This window comes from Schistocerca americana, chromosome 4, assembly GCF_021461395.2.
Source record: "Schistocerca americana isolate TAMUIC-IGC-003095 chromosome 4, iqSchAmer2.1, whole genome shotgun sequence".
Taxonomy (NCBI): domain Eukaryota; kingdom Metazoa; phylum Arthropoda; class Insecta; order Orthoptera; family Acrididae; genus Schistocerca; species Schistocerca americana.
In genome coordinates, this window is record NC_060122.1 from 774,763,495 (window position 1) to 774,784,120 (window position 20,626).

General features: G+C 38.8%; 1 protein-coding gene across 1 annotated transcript in view; it reads right to left on the bottom strand.

Moving 5' to 3' along the window:
* The window catches only part of LOC124612408 (mediator of RNA polymerase II transcription subunit 23), a 191,425-nt gene that overhangs the window by 66,194 nt on the left and 104,605 nt on the right, over window positions 1-20,626 (bottom strand). The window contains exons 10-14 of the mRNA XM_047140601.1: window positions 17,283-17,457; window positions 11,341-11,510; window positions 4,586-4,749; window positions 4,269-4,423; window positions 3,986-4,166 (exon numbers count right to left, since the gene is read on the bottom strand). Of these exons, the coding sequence (XP_046996557.1) occupies window positions 3,986-4,166; window positions 4,269-4,423; window positions 4,586-4,749; window positions 11,341-11,510; window positions 17,283-17,457 (845 nt within the window). The remainder of the gene's footprint in view (window positions 1-3,985; window positions 4,167-4,268; window positions 4,424-4,585; window positions 4,750-11,340; window positions 11,511-17,282; window positions 17,458-20,626) is intronic.

The following is a 20,626-nucleotide window of genomic DNA, read 5'->3' on the forward strand; positions in this document are numbered from 1 at the left end:
GGTCCTACCAGCTGCTGATACTCAGGAACAAAAATCCTGTATATATATTTGATTCAGCTTCATATTTCCTCTGTTAAGATTGCTTCAGAATTACCTTTATTACATCTATATTTGTGTGTCCAAATTCTGTGACTGTCCTTTTTAGTAATGTTTATTCCTCCTCAACTGAAATGCCAACTGTATTTATTATCACAGTACCTACAACCTCAGGGAACTTTAAAACGCACATTATTCCTCAATATTTGAGTATCCCATTACCTTGTACCTTCATTTCCCCTGACACTTCATGTAATTCTGCTCTCACACTCCTCTTAGCTAATTCATAGTCTTCTGCAAATCTGGTTTCCATTACCTCCCTTACTAGACTCATTCAATTCTCCAAGATTATTATATTTTCCTGACATTTTACATACTGAATTGCCCATTCAATTCGTTCATATACTGTATCTCGTCGTCATATGCTCCTGATTCTAGCATGTGTATACATGGACAATTGGCTCCAGGTGGACCACTGGAGGCATAAACATCACAGTACATAATGCATCGCACCGTACAGTGTGTACTGATGTCATACCCCATAGTGACCTAGCCCTTCAGTACAGAGGGAAATCTTAACTGGGTCCTTTGGCTCCTCCAGCTGCACCATGATGTTGAGGATTTCACAGATACTGACATGCCAACACCAGCTAGTGAACCAACGAAGCTAGCCAGCACCAACGTGGACACCACCAATTCCAACCCTGACCAGACAAACAGTATGTCACCTACCTTAGATAGTGGGTGCCATTTCAAGACTTCATGGTGAACATAACAGACAACTAACCACTTCCTTTCCATTTATGGCCCAAAGTAAGCATCAGCTGAGTGTTTCAAAGCCTATTTGGCTGTTTTGTGGAACGAGTTTATTGGGGATTAGTGGGGTGTAATATCAGTGGGTACTGATCTCAAGAATACATCACAGCTGACGGAAACACCATAGCTACAGAGGGCATTACTGCAGTCAACCTCTCAATCAGTCATGGACCACACACCACACAAAACTAAAAGACTATGTGCAGGACCGGAAAATGTAGCATCTACTTTTGGCAAAATTAAAATATATTTTTGTTGATTTTTTAAAAATTATTATTATTTTTTAATGCACAAATTTAAAGGTGAAGATAAGTTCTTTGCGATTGACTATTAAAAAAAAATGCTGACTGGGAACTCTGTGATTGGAATGTTTGCTTTTGCAAAAATTTCATCACCTTTTTTTCCTCCCAAATGGACTTTGTTTTTTTGAGTTTTCAAAAAAATAGATCTGTTGAAAAGCAGCAGTATTTTACTGCCAATGAACTGAATGCATCTCCCATTTAAGGTGTTTCTGGACATTATTTGTATTTTCCAGCCCAATTCAATGATTACAAAATCTGCAAAATATCAATTTCAACCTTCTGCGGGCACTCATAGCCGTGCGATCCATGCCTGAAAATGCTACAGACAGAACTTACAAGGCAGGTTGTGTAGAAGTAGAATTGAACATATGGGGAAAAAATTTCAGCACAGTAAAAAATATTACAGATTTTTTTTGCCCCCAATCGCTATAGCGCAGAGTGCGGGTACTATAGGCTATGGTGGCAGATGGCTGCAAGTGTAAACAAACTAGAATTTTAGCCACCAGATTGGAGAGGAGTGGTGTGGCAAAACAAGCCCTATCTCCCTTTTGCTGGGCAGCAGCCTATAGCAGAACTGACAAATTGTCACAGGGATCACTGATCTCTTCTTTTGTTGTAAGGGTTGCAACCGAAATCTGTGATGAACCCGGATTAACTACTTCACTTATTTCAAAATAAAGAAAAGAAAAGAATGAGCAACACACAACACAATGCACTCAGGAATGGTTATCATACGCCTGCTTGTTAGGTTAGAAGAGTACTGTTAACAATGTACTTCAGGCCCGATCTAGCAGTATCCGATGCTACCACAGTTTGAAATATCCATCATCTAGTTTGCCATGTTGAAAGTGCCTGCATTATACCATCTCTTGAGCTTTAGTTAATGAACAAACATAAATGTTTCTTTGTTACAAAATGCTAGGTCCCATGGCTGAGCACTATGTTGGATTATGCAGTGTTTATCTTAAACAGACCATTCAAGTGCCCACAACTGGCATGGAACCAGTTCACAGAGCAGATTGATATACTGTTGCATTCATACACTTTTCATTATCCAAACAGGTTCTTACGCACATTATCTTTCCAAATTAGGCTTCACCAGATCATGTTCAATACCAGTAACTGAAAATTGGTTACATTTTCGATATTTATATGCAGAAAATAAAGCTTTTTGAAACTACCTCTGGCAATAGTTCATCTGGATACAATTCACTATGAAATAGAGTCTATTAAGTAATTTCACATTTTCTTATTTTTAGGCAGAATTTGAATCAATTTCGCATTTATCGCAAAGTCTGAATTTTCGCAGTCCCTACCAACGTGCTGCTGTCTCTTCAGATAATGAGTACCATGTTTGACAGTTCTTTGTGTTTTAACCCCACCTCTCACAAAGTCATTAGACAGAACAAAATTGTATAGCCGAATAGGAAACTGAGCCCCAGTCTTCACAATTGTTTTCGAAGCTCTCCTGTTTGTCAAAATGATCCTTTCCATGCATTGGCCTCCCCTTACTTGTCCTCACAACTGGTGTGTCCCTCTCATCATGAGGTATGAGTGTCCTGCACCTCCTTTCTGCCCTCATCATGGGATCTGAGTGTCCTATATATCCTTTTTAATTTTCCCCCAGCTATCACTCTTTCCAGGAAAGAATTAATAGTTCCAAAAACCAGGAAAAGATTTTTCCACTTCCACATGTGTCTAAAGTCAATACTGGGATTTCGTCTCCTGAGCATAAGAATTGGCTAGTTAAGGGAATTTCCTTTTTATAGAAACTGAAATGTACCGAAATTATATCAGTGTGACTACTCAAACTTGGAAAAAAAATCATCATCATCATCATCATTCCCTGAGAATTCCGGGTATGGGGAGGAAGATGATGTCATAAGAAACTCCGGATAAATTAACAGTGGGTGGAGGATACCACAATAATTACTTCCCTTTCCTCCCAGCTAAGGTATACTAGCCTTAAGTAGTAGTTTAACCGTAGTTCTTAAACATCAATAATTTATATGAAACAATATTTTCATACTTAACACCCTTTGAAATATTAAGCATCTTAAAATTTATGATTTATAAAACTCAAAGGAAATTAAATTTCAATACCATGTTAAAAAAACAGAGAATTTCCTGAGATTTTATGAAATTCCATGAGATCTCCCTGATTTTTCAGGCAAAATGTAACTCCCTGAGATTTCCAAGTTTTCCAGAAGAATCGCCACCCTGTATGTGGTGTACTTATGAGTCTGCTGTTGAGCTTCTTGTGCAATTGCCAGTTGAGAATATAATCCCCTTTCGTACTATATCATTTATTTCAAACTGACAGTAACACTACGAACACACATAAATTAGGAAATAAATGAAACTGTCAAAATGACTTACAATTAATAAATAAAAACTTAATCTGAATAATATAGGTGGAAAGATAACTAACTACCTACTTCTGCCCTTCTCCCAAGCCAGCTCCCTCCCTCCCTCTCCCTCCCTCCCCCCCCCCCCCTTCTCTCTCTCTCTCTCTCCAAAGTCTATAAAAAATACTAACAATTATTATGATGATGATGACAATTCCTGTATGCAGTGCTGTGGCCACACAGGTGGGCATTTTAGTGTCTAAAGCTCTTAGTAGAATGAATGCTCAGAAGCTACAAATGATTATCTGACTGTTACAATTCTCTGTGTCTGTGGACCAACCACTGACTTATAAGACTAGTGGAGCAACAGATGGAGTTGATGACAATCTTATATTTAATGGATTCTTGGCTCATTTTACAACCCAGTAGATTTTCCTTAGTAATGCTATGTAATACAATGTATGAATGAATGAATCAACTTACCAAACAAAGAACGAGCCGATCAATTGTAACAATGTTGTACTTCCATATCATGTCATTGATGGCGTCAACACACTTATTCACATGCTGGCCACCTCCTGAGTTAGCAAACTCATAGACAAGATAATCACAAAATTTACGAATGTGTGCTGACAGTGCTCTTGCGCCAATTCGCTCTAGTATCCTTCAGAGAGCAACAGAAAATTTTTTGTTTGTAATGTACCATCTGGTAGTAGACATGGATTTAGAAGGTTTGAGGAAACAGAATTACATTGTAGCTACTTACTTGTATGCAATTGTGCTAATACGATCTGTCTCTAATATCATCTTCCAAAGAAGACAAAGAAAAAGAGTAGGAGTTCCCGGCACAGAAAAATGAGCAATAATGTCATTTTCATTATTCATTGATGTCCAATTTCTATACTCTTCCTCAACAGCTTTCTTTGAAACACAAAAATAATGTTATAAGAAAGCAGTTCATTGCATGCAAAGTTATTCTATCAAAAATAAACAACGAAACTGAAAATTCAGGATGGAATAACAACAATAAGAACTGAGATAGACTGCTATTCACCATTCCTCCATGATCAACAATAATTATACCTTTAGTAACGGCTTGTTTTCCAGGGGTGCATTATTTTGCTGGAAAAATTCATTCAGCACTGGTGGGAAGCACTGTAGTGTATGGTTGGCCCAAGTGTGCGAAGTATTCTGTATTATGGTATTCAGAATATCTTTGCACCAAGTACCAGATAACGTCTCTGATCCTTTTAAGGAGAAAAAAAATTACATGTATAAATGGATGCACACTAATAAACACACACACACACACACACACACACACACACACACAACCAGAAACTTTATAAATGGTTTTGCTGGGTTAACAAGTTCTTCTCAGTACTGATCTACACAATATATTCATATGTCTATTCTGCTATCTTGTGACAATTTCTTTCATTGACTTGCGACTAGCAGGCAAAATAATTAACATACCTCAAATCACTACAATAAGTATCTTCAATTTCAGGAATAAAATATTTTACTGTGTTTGCTTATGTTGTTATTATCATAATCTTTTAAAGTATCTTGTACAATGTGAGGAAAAATAGGCACAAAATACTTACATGCAAACCTGCTTCACATATACTTAATGACAATTCACAGAGTCAAAGTTTTTTTTATTCTTGTGCAGTTATTTTTAACTGCAAGAGTTACATATATTGCTCTCTTGACTGAAACATGGCACATAATAAATGGCTGCATTAAGACCCCCACCTTTATACAGGCTGCACAGAGTATGAGTACTTCTGCTCCAACACTACAGCAAGCAGCTCATCAAAACAGTGAGAAATTCAAGTACATGATTGACGGAGGATATGTCGCACATGGAGCAAAGAACACATTCAGTGTACAGATTAATTTATCAATTTCACTGGTTGTTGAGCTCCTTGACTGTGGATTATATTACTTTAAGAAATACAGTAACCAGCTACTTTATGTACTTTTATTTATAGCAATACCAGTTTTGGGCTTCCACCCATCTTCAACTGGCATGATATACATTTGAATCTTCAATTAGCACAGTGTTAGAAACATCAACCGCAATTTGGATTCTCCAGTTACCCTGTGCAAAATATCAATTTTTTAAAATTACTATACTTCACAATCTATATAATTACTTGTTAGATGAACTTACGTTTTATTATGCGTACTATTCGTGTAAATAAAATAACATAAAAAAGTGGCTGGTTGTAGTATTTCTTAACGTAATATTCACTGTACCACACAGCAAATCAAGGACAATGTTTGTGTCACAGCTTAGCATAGAACCTGCAAGCTAGTACACACTTCAAGAGGATGGGCCTATTACCATTAACCAACTTAGCAAGACTGGACAACATCCTTTGTGGTTGCAACCAAGCCCAAGACATTAAGAATAACCCTATTTCTCTGTGTCAGTTCACTCTTGAAGATCTATGTAAAGTAAATAAAGGAATCAATAATGGAAATGAGAGAGAGAGAGAGAGAGAGAGAGAGAGAGGAGAAAAAGAAGAAGAAGAAAGAAAATTGTGAGTAGTGGACTCAGAGACCGCAGGCAATGGCCTCAGGCCTTGGGGCATACCCAGATATTTCCGCATCTACATCTTGCCAACTGATGTTTGGCTAAATAGACAAAAATATGGACAGCTAAAACAGAAATATTTGTGGAGTCAAAAGAGTAATTTTACAACACCAAATGGGGTATAAAAGGATTATCAGAAGTGTGACAATAAAACTAAGGGAAAAAAAGGATTACAGAATCTGATAAATGACAGCAAATATTGCAACAGCATGATATTTGAGGATTTTAATGCAAATTTAAAGAATTTTTTCCATCGGGAAGCAACAGATATGATACCAGAAATGACAGAGGCCATATGTTAGCAGAATCTGCTGAGAACAACATCATCTGTGACTTAAACACACTCTTCCAAAAACAATAAAGAAAAATCAGAAGATATGATAGTCCTAAACTGCATTCAGTTTACAAGAGAACACAAAGGAAAGGAAAATATAAAATGGAAGTAGCCTACTATCTATTAAATAAAAGGTGAGAGTTACAAATACACAATGATAAGAACATAGAACATGATAGAATGAGCTGAATTAAACATGTCTTTGACTAGATGTGAAAAGTTACAATGAAAATTTGCTAAAGAAACTGAAAACACTAAGAGTGCGGAGAAAACAAAGCAGAAATTTATGCCAGGTATATATAATAATTCATTAGTTAAGCTGGTAGATTGTACAGAAATTAAATAAGAGTGTAATGCAGACATCCTATTTACATAAATGTGACTGTATTATTTCCATCCACATTGTACATTATACAGCTATCAATAGGGGATAAACAGGGTTTTATACAAGATTGAAGTCAAACTTGAAATGTATACGAGAACATTCATATGAGTATGATAGAGGCCATTAATAGAGAAATCTTCTATGATTATGCACAATAAATCAGTAATTAACTTTTCACTGTATTTACTAAAGCAAGGTGAATGATGAGCATTCAACTGGATCTGGTGAGAGTTACCTCTTTCATTAATTTTGATGTGTTACAAAGTTTATGTAGGAGAGGGTTGGAAAAGTAGGAAAGGAGTATGGAATGAGATTAGATACAGGGTAATTCAGGAAGGATGACACACAATTTGTGAAGTGATTCTACATGTGAAAGAAAATAAACCGAAAAAGTTCTGTGAACATGTGTCCAATTTTCAATCATTTCGCAACAGGAGTGGGTTGAAGACTACACCCATCCATGAATGAATCGAAGGCAAGTGTGAACATTACTCGCTGGAATGCTGTGTAGGCACTTTAGTGGACAAAAGAATGGTAGGACAGATGACAGATCCATACTACACGAGGTGTTCAAAAAGCCCCCATCCATTTTAAGGCACTTGTCAACAAGTTGGAGGGCGTGTTGTGCTGCACATCGAACAACATCTCAGCGGGCTTTAATGTGGGCAATAGTATCAGAGATTCAAGTGACAAGTTCTTTACATGTATCCACCTCTGTAGCGTACACAGCCCATAGGCCCTATCACCAGGTCATCAATCAAATGACACCAGACATTCACTGAGAACCTAACTTGGAATCTTGTTTCCCTAGTGTCATGTGGGTTCTCCATTGCCCATGTATGAGAATTGTTGATGTTCATGATACCATTGTGACTAAATGTAGCCTCTTCTGTAAATAAAGTGTATTGCATGACATCTCCTGGTACAGCCAACTATTCACAAAATTGTTGTCTACTTTGAGACTCATCTGGATGCAAATGTTGCACAGAATGCATATGGAATGGGTAAAAGCTCTCAGAATGTAACATACACCACACCCTCATTTGTGGAGTATTGAGCTGACGGGTAATGTGCCATATAATGATGGTGGGACTCCGTTGAACCATTGCAACAATGTTTTTTCTTTTCTCAACAGACCGAATGGCCTCACATTCTGATGTTATGTGTGCACTGGATAGTGTTCCAGATTCAAATAATGTTTGAAAAACTGTTGGAAATACCTGGCACAGGGGGTTTGTCGAACAGAGAAATGTCTCTGGTACTCTGTCACAACCGCACAGGCACAGTAATTGCAGGTATCCATATACAAACAACATGTCTGCATATTCTGCGTGGGTGAACGTATGCGGCCTGTTGGTATTCATGGGCATAATGGACCTGCTCGATTAAACAACACTCAGGCATAACATGTACACAGCCTTCTTGTGTCTTGCCCACTCATCTAATATACGGTGCCTAGGAAACCTGCTTTCTCGCATCACTAGACAATAATTCAAGCAATTCATACTAATGAGATTTTATTACAGTAAGCTAACTGATGATACTTAAGTTTGAAAAATGTATAATGAGATGTCGCAAGCAAAGGGCAACACGAAACGTAAGCAGTCTCGTTAGTGTATACAGTTCATAACACAAGAGAAACAATAAAGTTCCTAAGTTGCGGCTGTAGCTTTCATAGAAATGGCTTGTCTTCCACTGGGCCATGGCCAGGCGGTATGGCGCTTATGTCCTCTTGGTCTAGATGATGCTACTGTCTCATAGTCACCTAGAGAGGGGTCGGTCAGCGTACTATTGGCTGACATCGTCTCGCAGCCCTCTCTGCTTTAATGTTCCTGGCTGACGTGCTGGTGCTTGACATTATGCCAGAACAGGCCTCACAACTGCTCACTGATCCAACTCACAATTGCACATGCTTGCAGTTGTACCTCACTGCGATGTCACAATGCTGCCATCTGTTGGTGAAAACCCACACCTCTTGTAGAATGAATCAGTCATCTGTCCCACCATTATTCTGTCCGCCACAGTGTCTACACAGTATTTCAATAAGTAATAATCAAATATGTCTTCATATTCATTCATGGGTGGGTGTAGTCTTCAACCCACTCCAGTTCCGTAACAATTGAAAATTGGACAAATGTTCACTGGACTTCTTCAGTTTATTTTCAGATGTAGAATCACCTCAGATTATTTGGAAAAACACTCTACAAGAAAAGCTAAAGTGATATGATTCAGCAATCATGAATGTTCTGTCAAACTATCATTGCTAGAAATACCTTGGAACAAGTAATATCTTTCAAGTACTTCGGAAATCTGATGACAGAAAATGGAAACTGTGTGGTGAAAATAAGACGTAGAATATTTATGTGCAAAAGAGCTTTCAGAAAGATGAAAGGCATCTTGACAGCAAAAACAATTCTGCTACAGAAAACAAAGAGATTTGCCAAGTGTTGTACAGCAGAAAATCGTGGATAGTGAAAACAAAAGACGAAATATAGTTGGGTAGTTTCGAAATCTGGTTGTGTAGAAGAATGCTTAAAGTGGACTGGACTGACAGAATGAAGAACGGACAAGTACCCTTAGAACAGGAGAGGATAGAAAACTAGTGGAAAAGAAAATAATGACAAAAACATCTTGGTTGGGACACATACTGCAAAGAAACTGGCTGCAACGAAGAATCATCAAAGGAAAGATAGCAAGGATGAGGATGAAGAAGACATGAAATACTTGCTGGATGACATTAAAAATGGACAAAATTAATGAAGTCAATACCTGTTGTAAGGTAAATATTCGGAAGGAGGCAAACTGATGTAGTTAGAAGTGGGCAACATGTATACAAACTGTAAAACTCAGAAGACCTACAAAACAGTTTCTCATATCTGTAGTATGGAAATGATATGGATGATGAAGCTGAGGTAACTGAACAGATAGTTATAATCAGACAATGGAAAGTCCAGGATAGAGTAAAAACAAGATGGAAAGGATAGATTGCCACTCGAGATTATCAGGAAGGATTTCAAGAATGGCAATCAACTATAGATCAGATAATAAGTATGAGAGAGATTAGGGACAAGCAGTTGGAGCTTAATAACCACATTTTGGCAACATTAAAACATTTATCCATGTGAATAGAAGGCTGGCTAACTGCTATAAACATCTAAAATGCAGTCGATGGCTAAAGCACAGATGCTAGATGACATCAATGGCCTCTACCAAATAGTGGCTAACCACGAATTAGCCCACTCGATAGCTAAACATATTGCAGACCACAACACACCATGTCCATGCTCAAACTATTTGATCAATCCTTTTGCCGCTCCTATGAATTGTGTACATAAGAAGTGTGCCTGTAGTAGCTCCTCTGTTCCTACAATTTCTCTAGCCTTAAGCCTAGCTAGTCTCCTCCTTGATCACCTCCACCCCTCTCCTCTGCCCTCACTCTTTTGTCTCTTCTAATTATGTAGCCCAATCATCTCTCATACCAACTTTGGATTCCCCTCACTCCTCCTCCTCCTCCTCCTCCTCCTCCTCCTCTCTCTCTCTCTCTCTCTCTCTCTCTCTCTCTCTCTCTCTCTCTCTCTCTCTCTCTCTATGATTGTTAACAACAATAACTGAAGAACTTTCCTGGCAGATTAAAACTGTGTACCAGAACCAAGACTCAAACTCGGGACCTTGACTTTTTGCGGGCAAGGGCTCTACAGAATGAGCTACCCAAGCATGACTCATGACCAATCTTCACTGCTTAACTTCATTCTGGAAAAGTCATTATGGTTGAAAGCACTTTATCTTTACTATTTTAATCCCCCAACAACTGTTTACCCTCTCCATGGCACACAGTTTCTTTTGTCCTCCCAACATCCAATACTTCCTCATCCTCACTCATCTACTCTGACAATCACTCAGTCACCACTTCCATCATGGAAGTAAGTATGTGAAGTCCTGTGTGTGTGTGTGTGTGTGTAAGGGTGAGGGGGGGGGGGAGTCTGCACAAGCATGTAAGTGTGTGTGTGTGTGTGTGTGTGTGTGTGTGTGAGAGAGGGAGGGGGGGGGGGGAGGGGGGGGGAGGGAGGGAGGGAGAGAGAGAGAGAGACATGTGGTCATAGGAATGTGACGGATGATTGTTTATAGGTTAAGAGCTCTGCTGTGACTTATCTAACTGATAATCTGGCACACTGAGTGGTAATACAGTCTTCCATCTGATGATACATCATGTCACTATGCATAAATTTACTCATTTCTACAGTGTATCTGAGGCCTGAACCATAATACAATACCAGATACATTCATGGCTTTAAATTTTTTTCATTTTCACAAATGATCTTGAGACCTGTTTTTCATTACATAGTTCAACATTTCAATTTATAAGTTAGAGTATTTTCCCACAAAAAGAATACACTTACAATGCGGTACTAATAAAACTTTTAAGAATCATCAAAGCAATGATGGCAACAAAAAGATAGTTGCTTTATCACAAGGAAAATTTTGTTGAAAATGGAGTTAACTCTGAAGTATCAAACCTGTTCCTGTGACATGCATGGAGCGAGCCAATGTGAGAACCAGGGCACGATTTAGTTCCTCTGATTCTGCAGACACCAGTGTTTTAGGTTCACTAAGAAAGCGAGACAACTGTGGCTGGACTTCCGCACTGCCTAGGCCAGTGATCAATCGAAGTGCTGTGCTCTCAACACTAACAACAAAGAGAAATACTACATTCAAAATAATATTCATTTACTATTTCATTCCTTAATTATTTATTGTACTGCACGAACCAGACAATGAGAAACAATAATTTAATAATGCCATCAAAATTTTAGAGAATAAATATGATCTTTTCATATTCTTTAACAGGGTGTATACACGGTTAAAAAAATATTTTTCCCGGATTTCCCGGTTAAGAATACACTTTTTCTCGGCTGAAAATACACTTTTTCTTGACAGTGAAAGTGTATTCCTTCCGTCTTAAGTGACAATATACTTTCGCTCGGAGTTGAAAAACTTATCAATCCTTTGAATAGTGAAGGTTATATATGCTGTCATAGAACTTCCTGGCACTTTCAGGGGGGGGGGGGGGGGGGGGGGGGGAAAGAAACCCTCATTTCGTAAAGATCTCTGATGTGCAACAATATTTACACTGCATATTTTCATACTACAAAGAGTAAACACAAATACCACCAAATATAGCACAGTAGTTTACAAAGAACTGAAATCTAGACTGTGTCCGTTCAGCAATGGCACTGAGCAGTCAATAGGAACAAAGCAAGAACTGCTACATGATTGCTCAGGTTATGAACTTTTGTTCTCCCTCAAGGTATGACATTCATACAAGTCACAATACAAACACAGCTGAGCTATGATATTACAGTTTCTTTTGTGTGGGCACCTACCACTCAAAAGCTCCACTATACAAACAGTGATTATCTTTACTCATTCCTCTACAACTGCAAATGATGATGTTTACTGAATGAAGTAATTTCATAACTAACCATGTGATATTCTATATTACACCATTTTCTGAAAAGAGGGTTTTAAAAATAATGTAAACTGCTTCAAAAATGTGCTCCTGAAAATAGTTTAGCATGACAAAAATATTGGCCACTAATTTCCTTTTTCCCCTCACATCAATAACATATCTGTTGTGTAATTAATTTAAGAGTAAAGGTAACAGCTCACTAAAAAGTAGATGTGTTGAACTGTCAACAATCACATAAAGACAGAGAACTTTGGTAGCTTTCAGATTAATTCTCTTTGAAGCTAGGTTATATGTACACACATATGTACAAGCAAACACACTGTAGGGTTACACTGCTATCTGATAGTCAGCAATGCTCTCAGTCTTATTTGATGACTGAATGTTTCTACTATTTGGTTAACTGATACCTCTATTCCTTAATTATATATATCCCACCAGAACTTTCCACTAACGTATTCATGTCTGTTGTGGCTAAAACCTAGAAACCATAACTTCACAATAATTTGCAAACAAAGGAAGGAAGGAAGATTTGAGTTGAATGTCCCATGCCAAGCCTGAAATAAGTTCTGCAGAAATTTTTACGAAGTCTCAGACGGTGTTGAGGAAAGATAGATTAGGCAGAATTGGTGGTGGAGTGTTTGTGTCTGTCAGTAGTGGTTTATCTTGCAGTGAAGTCGAAGTAGATACTCCGTGCGAATTGGTATGGGTGGAGGTTATACTTAACAGCCGAACTAAGTTAATAATTGGCTCCTTCTACCGACCCGCAGACTCTGATGATATAGTTGCTGAACAGTTCAGAGAAAATTTGAGTCTTGTACCAAATAAATACCCCATTCATACGGTTATAGTTGGTGGGGACTTCAACCTTCCCTCGATATGTTGGCAAAAATACTTGTTCAAAACCAGTGGTAGGCAGAAAACATCTTCCGAGATTGTCCTAAATGCTTTCTCCAAAAATTATTTCGAGCAGTTAATCCATGAACCCAAGCAAATTGTAAATGGTTGCGAAAACACACTTGACCTCTTAGCCACAAACAATCCAGAGCTAATAGAGAGCATCATGACTGATACAGGGATTAGTGATCACAAGGTCGTTGTAGCTAGGCTCAATACCATTTCTTCCAAATCCATGAGAAACAAACGCAAAATAATTTTATTTAAAAAAGTGGATAAAGTGTCACTAGAAGCCTTCCTAAGAGACGATCTCCATTCCTTCCAAAATAACTATGCAAATGTAGATGAGATGTGGCTCAAATTCAAAGATATAGTAGCAACAGCAATTGAGAGATTCATACCTCATAATTTGGTAAGAGATGGAACTGATCCCCCATGGTACACAAAACAGGTCCGAATGCTGTTGCAGAGGCAACGGAAAAAGCATGCGAAGTTCAGAAGAACGCGAAATCCCGAAGATTGGCTAAAATTTACTGATGCGCGAAATTTGGCGCGGACTTCAATGTAAGATGCCTTTAATAGGTTCCACAACGAAACGTTGACTCGAAATTCTGGTTGTATGTAAAGTACACACGCGGCAAGATGCAGTCAATACCTTCGCTGCGCAGTGCCGATAGTACTGTTACTGACGACTGTGCCACTAAAGCGGAGTTATTGAAAGCAGTTTCCTGAAATTCCTTCACCAGGGAAGATGAATGAAATATTCCAGAATTTGAAACACGAACAGCTGCTAGCATGAGTTTCTTAGAAGTAGATACCTTAGGGGTTGCGAAGCAACTCAAATCGCTTGATACGGGCAAGTCTTCAGGTCCAGATTGTATACCGATTAGGTTCTTTTCAGATTACGCTGATACAATAGCTCCCTACTTAGCAATCATATACAACTGCTCGCTCACCGATAGATCTGTACCTACAGACTGGAAAATTGCGCAGGTCACACCAGTGTTTAAGAAGGGTAGTAGGAGTAATCCATCGAACTACAGACCTATATCACTGACGTCGGTTTGCAGTAGGGTTTTGGAGCATATACTGTATTCAAACATTATGAATCACCTCGAAGGGAACGATCTATTGATATGTAATCAGCATGGTTTCAGAAAACATCGTTCTTGTGCAACGCAGCTAGCTCTTTATTCGCACTAAGTAATGGCCGCTATCGACAGGGGATCTCAAGTTGATTCCGTATTTCTAGATTTCCGGAAAGCTTTTGACACCGTTCCTCACAAGCGACTTCTAATCAAGCTGCGGGCCTATGGGGTATCATCTCAGTTGTGCGACTGGATTCGTGATTTCCTGTCACAAAGGTCGCAGTTCGTAGTAATAGATGGCAAATCATCGAGTAAAACTGAAGTGATATCAGGTGTTCCACAGGGAAGCGTCCTGGGACCTCTGCTGTTCCTGATCTATATAAATGACCTGGGTGACAATCTGAGCAGTTCTCTTAGGTTGTTTGCAGATGATGCTGTAATTTACCGTCTAGTAAGGTCATCCGGAGACCAAGATTGCTATATGGTGTGGCAGGTGGCAGTTGACGCTAAATAACGAAAAGTGTGAGGTGATCCACATGAGTTCCAAAAGAAATCCGTTGGAATTCGATTATGCGACAAATATTACAATTCTCAAGGCTGTCAATTCAACTAAGTACCTGGGTGTTAAAATTACGAACAACTTCAGTTGGAAAGACCACACAGACAATATTGTGGGGAAGGCGAGCCAAAGGTTGCGTTTCATTGGCAGGACACTTAGAAGATGCAACAAGTCCACTAAAGAGACAGCTTACACTACACTCGTTCGTCCTCTGTTAGAATATTGCTGCACAGTGTGGGATCCTTATCAGGTGGGATTGACGGAGGACATTGAAAGGGTGCAAAAAAGGGCAGCTGGTTTTGTATTATCACCTAATAGGGGAGAGAGTGTGCAGATATGATACACGAGTTGGGATGGAAGTCATTAAAGCAAAGACGGTTTTCGTCGCGGCGAGATCTATTTATGAAATTTCAGTCACCAACTTTCTCTTCCAAATGCGAAAATATTTTGTTGAGACCAACCTAAATAGGTAGGAATGATCATCAAAATAAAATAAGAGAAATCAGAGCTCAAACAGAAAGGTTTAGGTGTTCGTTTTTCCCGCGCGCTGTTTGGGAGTGGAATGGTAGAGAGATAGTATGATTGTGGTTCGATGAACCCTCCGCCAAGCACTTAAATGTGAATTGCAGAGTAATCGTGCAGATGTAGATTAATGAGAGAGCACGTGGTCAGACTGGTGCAGGAAACTCTTCAATGGAACTATCCAATTTGTAAAATAAATAATCAGTATAATTGGCCACTGCCTACATAAAGGAAATCTAAACATACAAAAATGTTTGTGCGTATGTTTCACATCTACTCTCAAACCACTTTATCGATTTCAACTGAACTTTGTACACATACCACTTTGAACTTTGTACACACACCACTTACTGCCTGTAGGGGTACGAACCAATTACCAATTTGGGGGGGGGGGGGGGGGGGACTGAAAACAAGGTGACATAGAAGGTGGACACAGAGAGGGGAAGGAGGAGATGGGCAGAGACAGGAAGGAGATGGAGAGGTGAGGGTAGGAGGTGATGGACGGAGAGGGTGTAGGAGGAGACGGACAGAGATATGGAGGAGGAGATGGCAGGTAAAAGGTTTGCTTTTGTTCTATTGTATTAATTTCATTGTGTTAATCAGTTTTTGGCTCAAAATGCCATCTTCAGAGCTTTATTAACTGTCACTCTGAAGAAACAATTATAACAGTCAACTTGAAACAAAGTGTATTTTTGTGTACCATCATAATCATTGTTCTTTTTGTCATAGTCACACATATGTGAATATTTTATGTACTTCATTCACTCGCACATAGTAAACATCTATTTTTTGCACTCCCAACTCCTTAATGTGTGATGTTGTAGCCAACTTACATATAACTCATAACAAAATTTTATCCCAAATATTTTACTCATCTTCAGCAACAATAAGTATAATTGTTGAAAAATTTAGCAACCAATCGCACAAAAGAGGTGGTGGTGGTGGTGGTTAGAGTTTAACGTCCCGTCGGCAACGAGGTCATTAGAGACGGAGCGCAAGCTCGGGTTATGGAAGGATTGGGAAGGAAATCGGCCGTGCCCTTTCAGAGGAACCATCCCGGCATTTGCCTGAAACGATTTAGGGAAATCACGGAAAACCTAAATCAGGATGGCCGGAGACGGGATTGAACCGTCGTCCTCCCGAATGCGAGTCCAGTGTGCTAACCACTGCGCCACCTCGCTCGGTCGCACAAAAGAAAATTTATTTCTTTATCGGTTTCAGGCAGCATAGTAATGTAGTTCCAAGTCACAGATCCTTGTTGCACAACATGCTTCATACCATGCTTTCATGAAAATGAGGTGTGAGGCACATTGTGTGACTGGGGGCTGTGGCTGGGGACTAGAGTACTATGCTGCACAGATCTGCTTATTTTTGAAGCTCACTAATAATGCGATAATTTTGATTTTCTGAAGAAGAGCACTAGGTGCCTGAAACCGATAAAGAAATAAATTTTCTTTTGTGCAACTGGTTGCTGAGTTTTTGAAAATCCGTTTATAAAATGCTTAATATTATAATTAACATTGTGATGATATTAGTCCTATGATTTTGCATTTAAACAGGCAACGTTGGAGTTCAAGGCTTCAATTAAGCAAATCAAAGCAAGAAATTAAACTTTTTTTTGTTAATGTGGCTCTCTGCTATAGCGGTTTATGCTTGAGCATCGGGTAAGCAGATTCTCTGTTTAAATCTCAAATTTTGAACATTCTTATTTAAAATGTTCATTCTAAACTTAAACATTAAATTAACTAAGGGGAAGACATCACAAGTAAATGACACGACAATGGAGTATTTGCAGTTGCAGAAACACATAGGTGAAAGAGAATCACAACAAATACATAGCAGGCCATTGGCAATGAAATTCAAGTCTAGATTTTGAGTGATTATACTACAGAGAGAAAAAAAATCAGGATTTCAGTACTTTCATACCAGAGATGAAGCTGAGTTTGATTCGTCTGAGGTACAGCAGCGAGGCTATGCAGATGAGACAGTAGCTGAACACGGTAATGAGGCTGGATGTGATGCATACGATAACTGAACATCTCCAATAGAGTATACAAAATTCCCCAAGCATGTGATTTAAAAACAGTGGGCAGCAACTGACCTGAAAAACAAAATTATGCATGAAATATGAAACAATTATACAAATGAAACAAAAATTTGATTACCGGAAAATGGACACTTCTGGACTTTATTTGGTAAGAAAACATAATGTATCAATGGTGTTAAGCGCACTCAAATCATATATGAAGGGAAATAAAGATCAATCTTTACTAATAACCAAAACAACATTCTGATGTAAAATAAGTAGATACAACAACTATTAGTACACAATTTTTGTGAAAGCTAAACATTAAACAAAAGACTAAGATGGAGTACAAAAATATCATATAGCCGTATGAAAATTTTTGTAAAATTAATAGTGTAATGAATGGCTGATGCAAATGTAAAGGTAAGGGGCAAGCTATGTGGTAAAAGTAATCATTCCGGGGGATGGGCAGGTAATTTATGATTACCATAAAAATAAGACCATGATGCTGAAATAAGTGACAGTTGACAGAATAATTGTCAGATATCTATTTATTCATTCCTTAGTTCATGTCACTAGAGAAAGCATTATTCATGCCTTGTGTAAGTATCAAACTAACACTTGGGATACTTTTCCATCACACAACAATGTCGCTTTGATTCTGTGTTAAATCACAGTCTCACAGTAGTTATGTGGGTGACCCAGTTCACAGACTGAAGGACCCTCCAACAGACAACTGTCACCATAGTGTTCATCCAGGATACTTTTCGTGTCAATGGCTGCCCCCCCCCCCCCTCCTTTTTTAAATGAGCCAGTAATGAATGAATAATTTATCAGAGCAACTTGTGTATTTCATATTAAGATTATGGACACATACTCAAAGAGGCCCCCCATGGACCTTGGACCTTGCCAATGGTGGGGAGGCTTGTGTGCCTCAGCAATACAGATAGCCGTACCGTAGGTGCAACCACAATGGAGGGGTATCTGTTGAGAGTTCAGACAAACGTGTGGTTTCTGAAGAGGGGCAGCAGCAGTAGTTGAGGGGCAACAGTCTGGATGTTTGCCAACAACATTGTAATTCTGTCAGAGACAGCAAAGGACCTGGAAGAGCAGCTGAATGGAATGGACAGTGTCTTGAAAGAAGGATATAAGATGAACATCAACAAAAGCAAAATGAGGATAATGGAATGTAGTCTAATTAAATCGGGTGATTCTGAGGGAATTAGATTAGGAAATGAGAGGTGTAAAGTAGTAAATGAGTTTTGCTATTTGGGGAGCAAAATAACTGATGATAGTCAAAGTAGGGAGGATATAAAATGTAGACTGGCAATGGCAAGAAAAGCATTTCTGAAGAAGAGAAATTTGTTAACATCGAGTATAGATTTAAGTGTCAGGAAGTCGTTACTGAAAGTATTTGTATGGAGTGTAGCTATGCTTGGAAGTGAAACGTGGACGAAAAATAGTTTAGACAAGAAGAGAACACAAGCTTTCGAAATGTGGTGCTACAGAAGAATGCTGAAGATTTGATGGGTAGATCACATAACTAATGAGGAGGTATTGAAAGAATTGGAGAGAAGAGAAATTTGTGGCACAACTTGACTAGGAGAAGGGATCGGTTGGTGGGGCATATTCTGAGGCATCAAGGGATCACCAGTTTAGTATTGGAGAGCAGAGTGGAGGGTAAAAATCATAGGGGGAGACCAAGAGATGAATATACTAAACAGATTCAGAAGGATGTAGGTTGCAGTAGGTACTGGGAGATGAAGAAGCTTGCACAGGATAGAGTAGCATGGAGAGCTGCATCAAACCAGTCTCAGGACTGAAGACCACAACAACAACAACTCAAAGAGAATGTGGGTAAAAAGCTTTGTGCAGCCATCCCGATTCATTTTTCTTGGTTTCACTAAATGTCTGTATTTATTTATGCCAGCAGGATGACTTCGTGCAAATTAAAGGATGATGCCTTTGAAGAGACTTCTGCTATCCTTAAGTAAACCAAACTAGCATCTCACCTCTAATGAGTCAATGACAATCAGATGTTGACCTTTGTGTGTAATTACTTTTTTTTTTGGGTATTTTAAGCTACCTAGAGTTTTGTTGTTACAACTGAGCAACATTGTCAAATGTTACTGATGACTATTAATAGGTTGGCGTTATGCCACAGAAACAGCACCGTGGTTCATTTTTAAATGCTGAACCTTGTTGTATTTATGTTTGATTCACACAATACAATAGAATGTAACAATACCAGAGAAGGAAAGCTGCTACTCACCATATAGCAGAGCTGCTGAGTCGTGATAGGCACAACAAAAAGATGCACACAATTGTAGCTTTCGGCCATAAAGGCCTTTGTCAGCAGTAGACACACACACACGCACACACACACACACACACACACACACACACATGCAAATGCAACTTGCACACATGTCTGCAGTCTCAGAAAACTGAAACCACACGGATTCAGCACCTCCGCTATATGGTGAGTAGCAACTTTCCTTCTCCGGTATTGTTACATTCCATCCTGGGTTTTCCATTGTTTGACAATACAACATAAGTTTGATGCAAAGATGCCATCCATATATGATTTAATTTTAATATTTCCTCTACACTGAAAAAGTTTCCAACTACATGAAGACGTGTGGTAATTACTGATTTTGGTGAGAACTTGTGTGTTAATAAAATAAATTAATGGGTCACCATTGCTTTGCAATAAGTTCTGCCACAGCCAAACTTCTGTACCTCCCACACTAGATTATCTTTTCATTTCAAAATGTATTCCTCTACGGTACTTCAAATGTGAAACACTCCCAGGGTGTCTATGCAGACAACAAACAAAACACGCTCATTTTTCCCAGATAAAAATATACTTTTCCTGGGTGAAAATACACTATACCATGGGTATATTTTTTTTGTGTTATCAATTCTCTGAACAGTGAAGGTTTTATACACCGGTGCAGAATTTCCCAGCACTTTAGGAAACGAAACCCAGATAAAATAATGTGTTTCGGCACTATCTTCCATGCACAGCAATGTGTCCACTTCATATTTTCATAAAACGGAAGTGTAAATAGGAATTTCACCAAATATAGCACGATAGCTTCCGAAGCACTGAAATTGAGATCGTGGTGCACCTTTGTCAGTCAATCATAGTTCATGTCACATGATATTACCAGCAAAAGACAGCAGATATTCAGAGCATAAGACATGCAATGTAGTCGGCCAATAGCACATCACTGTTCAG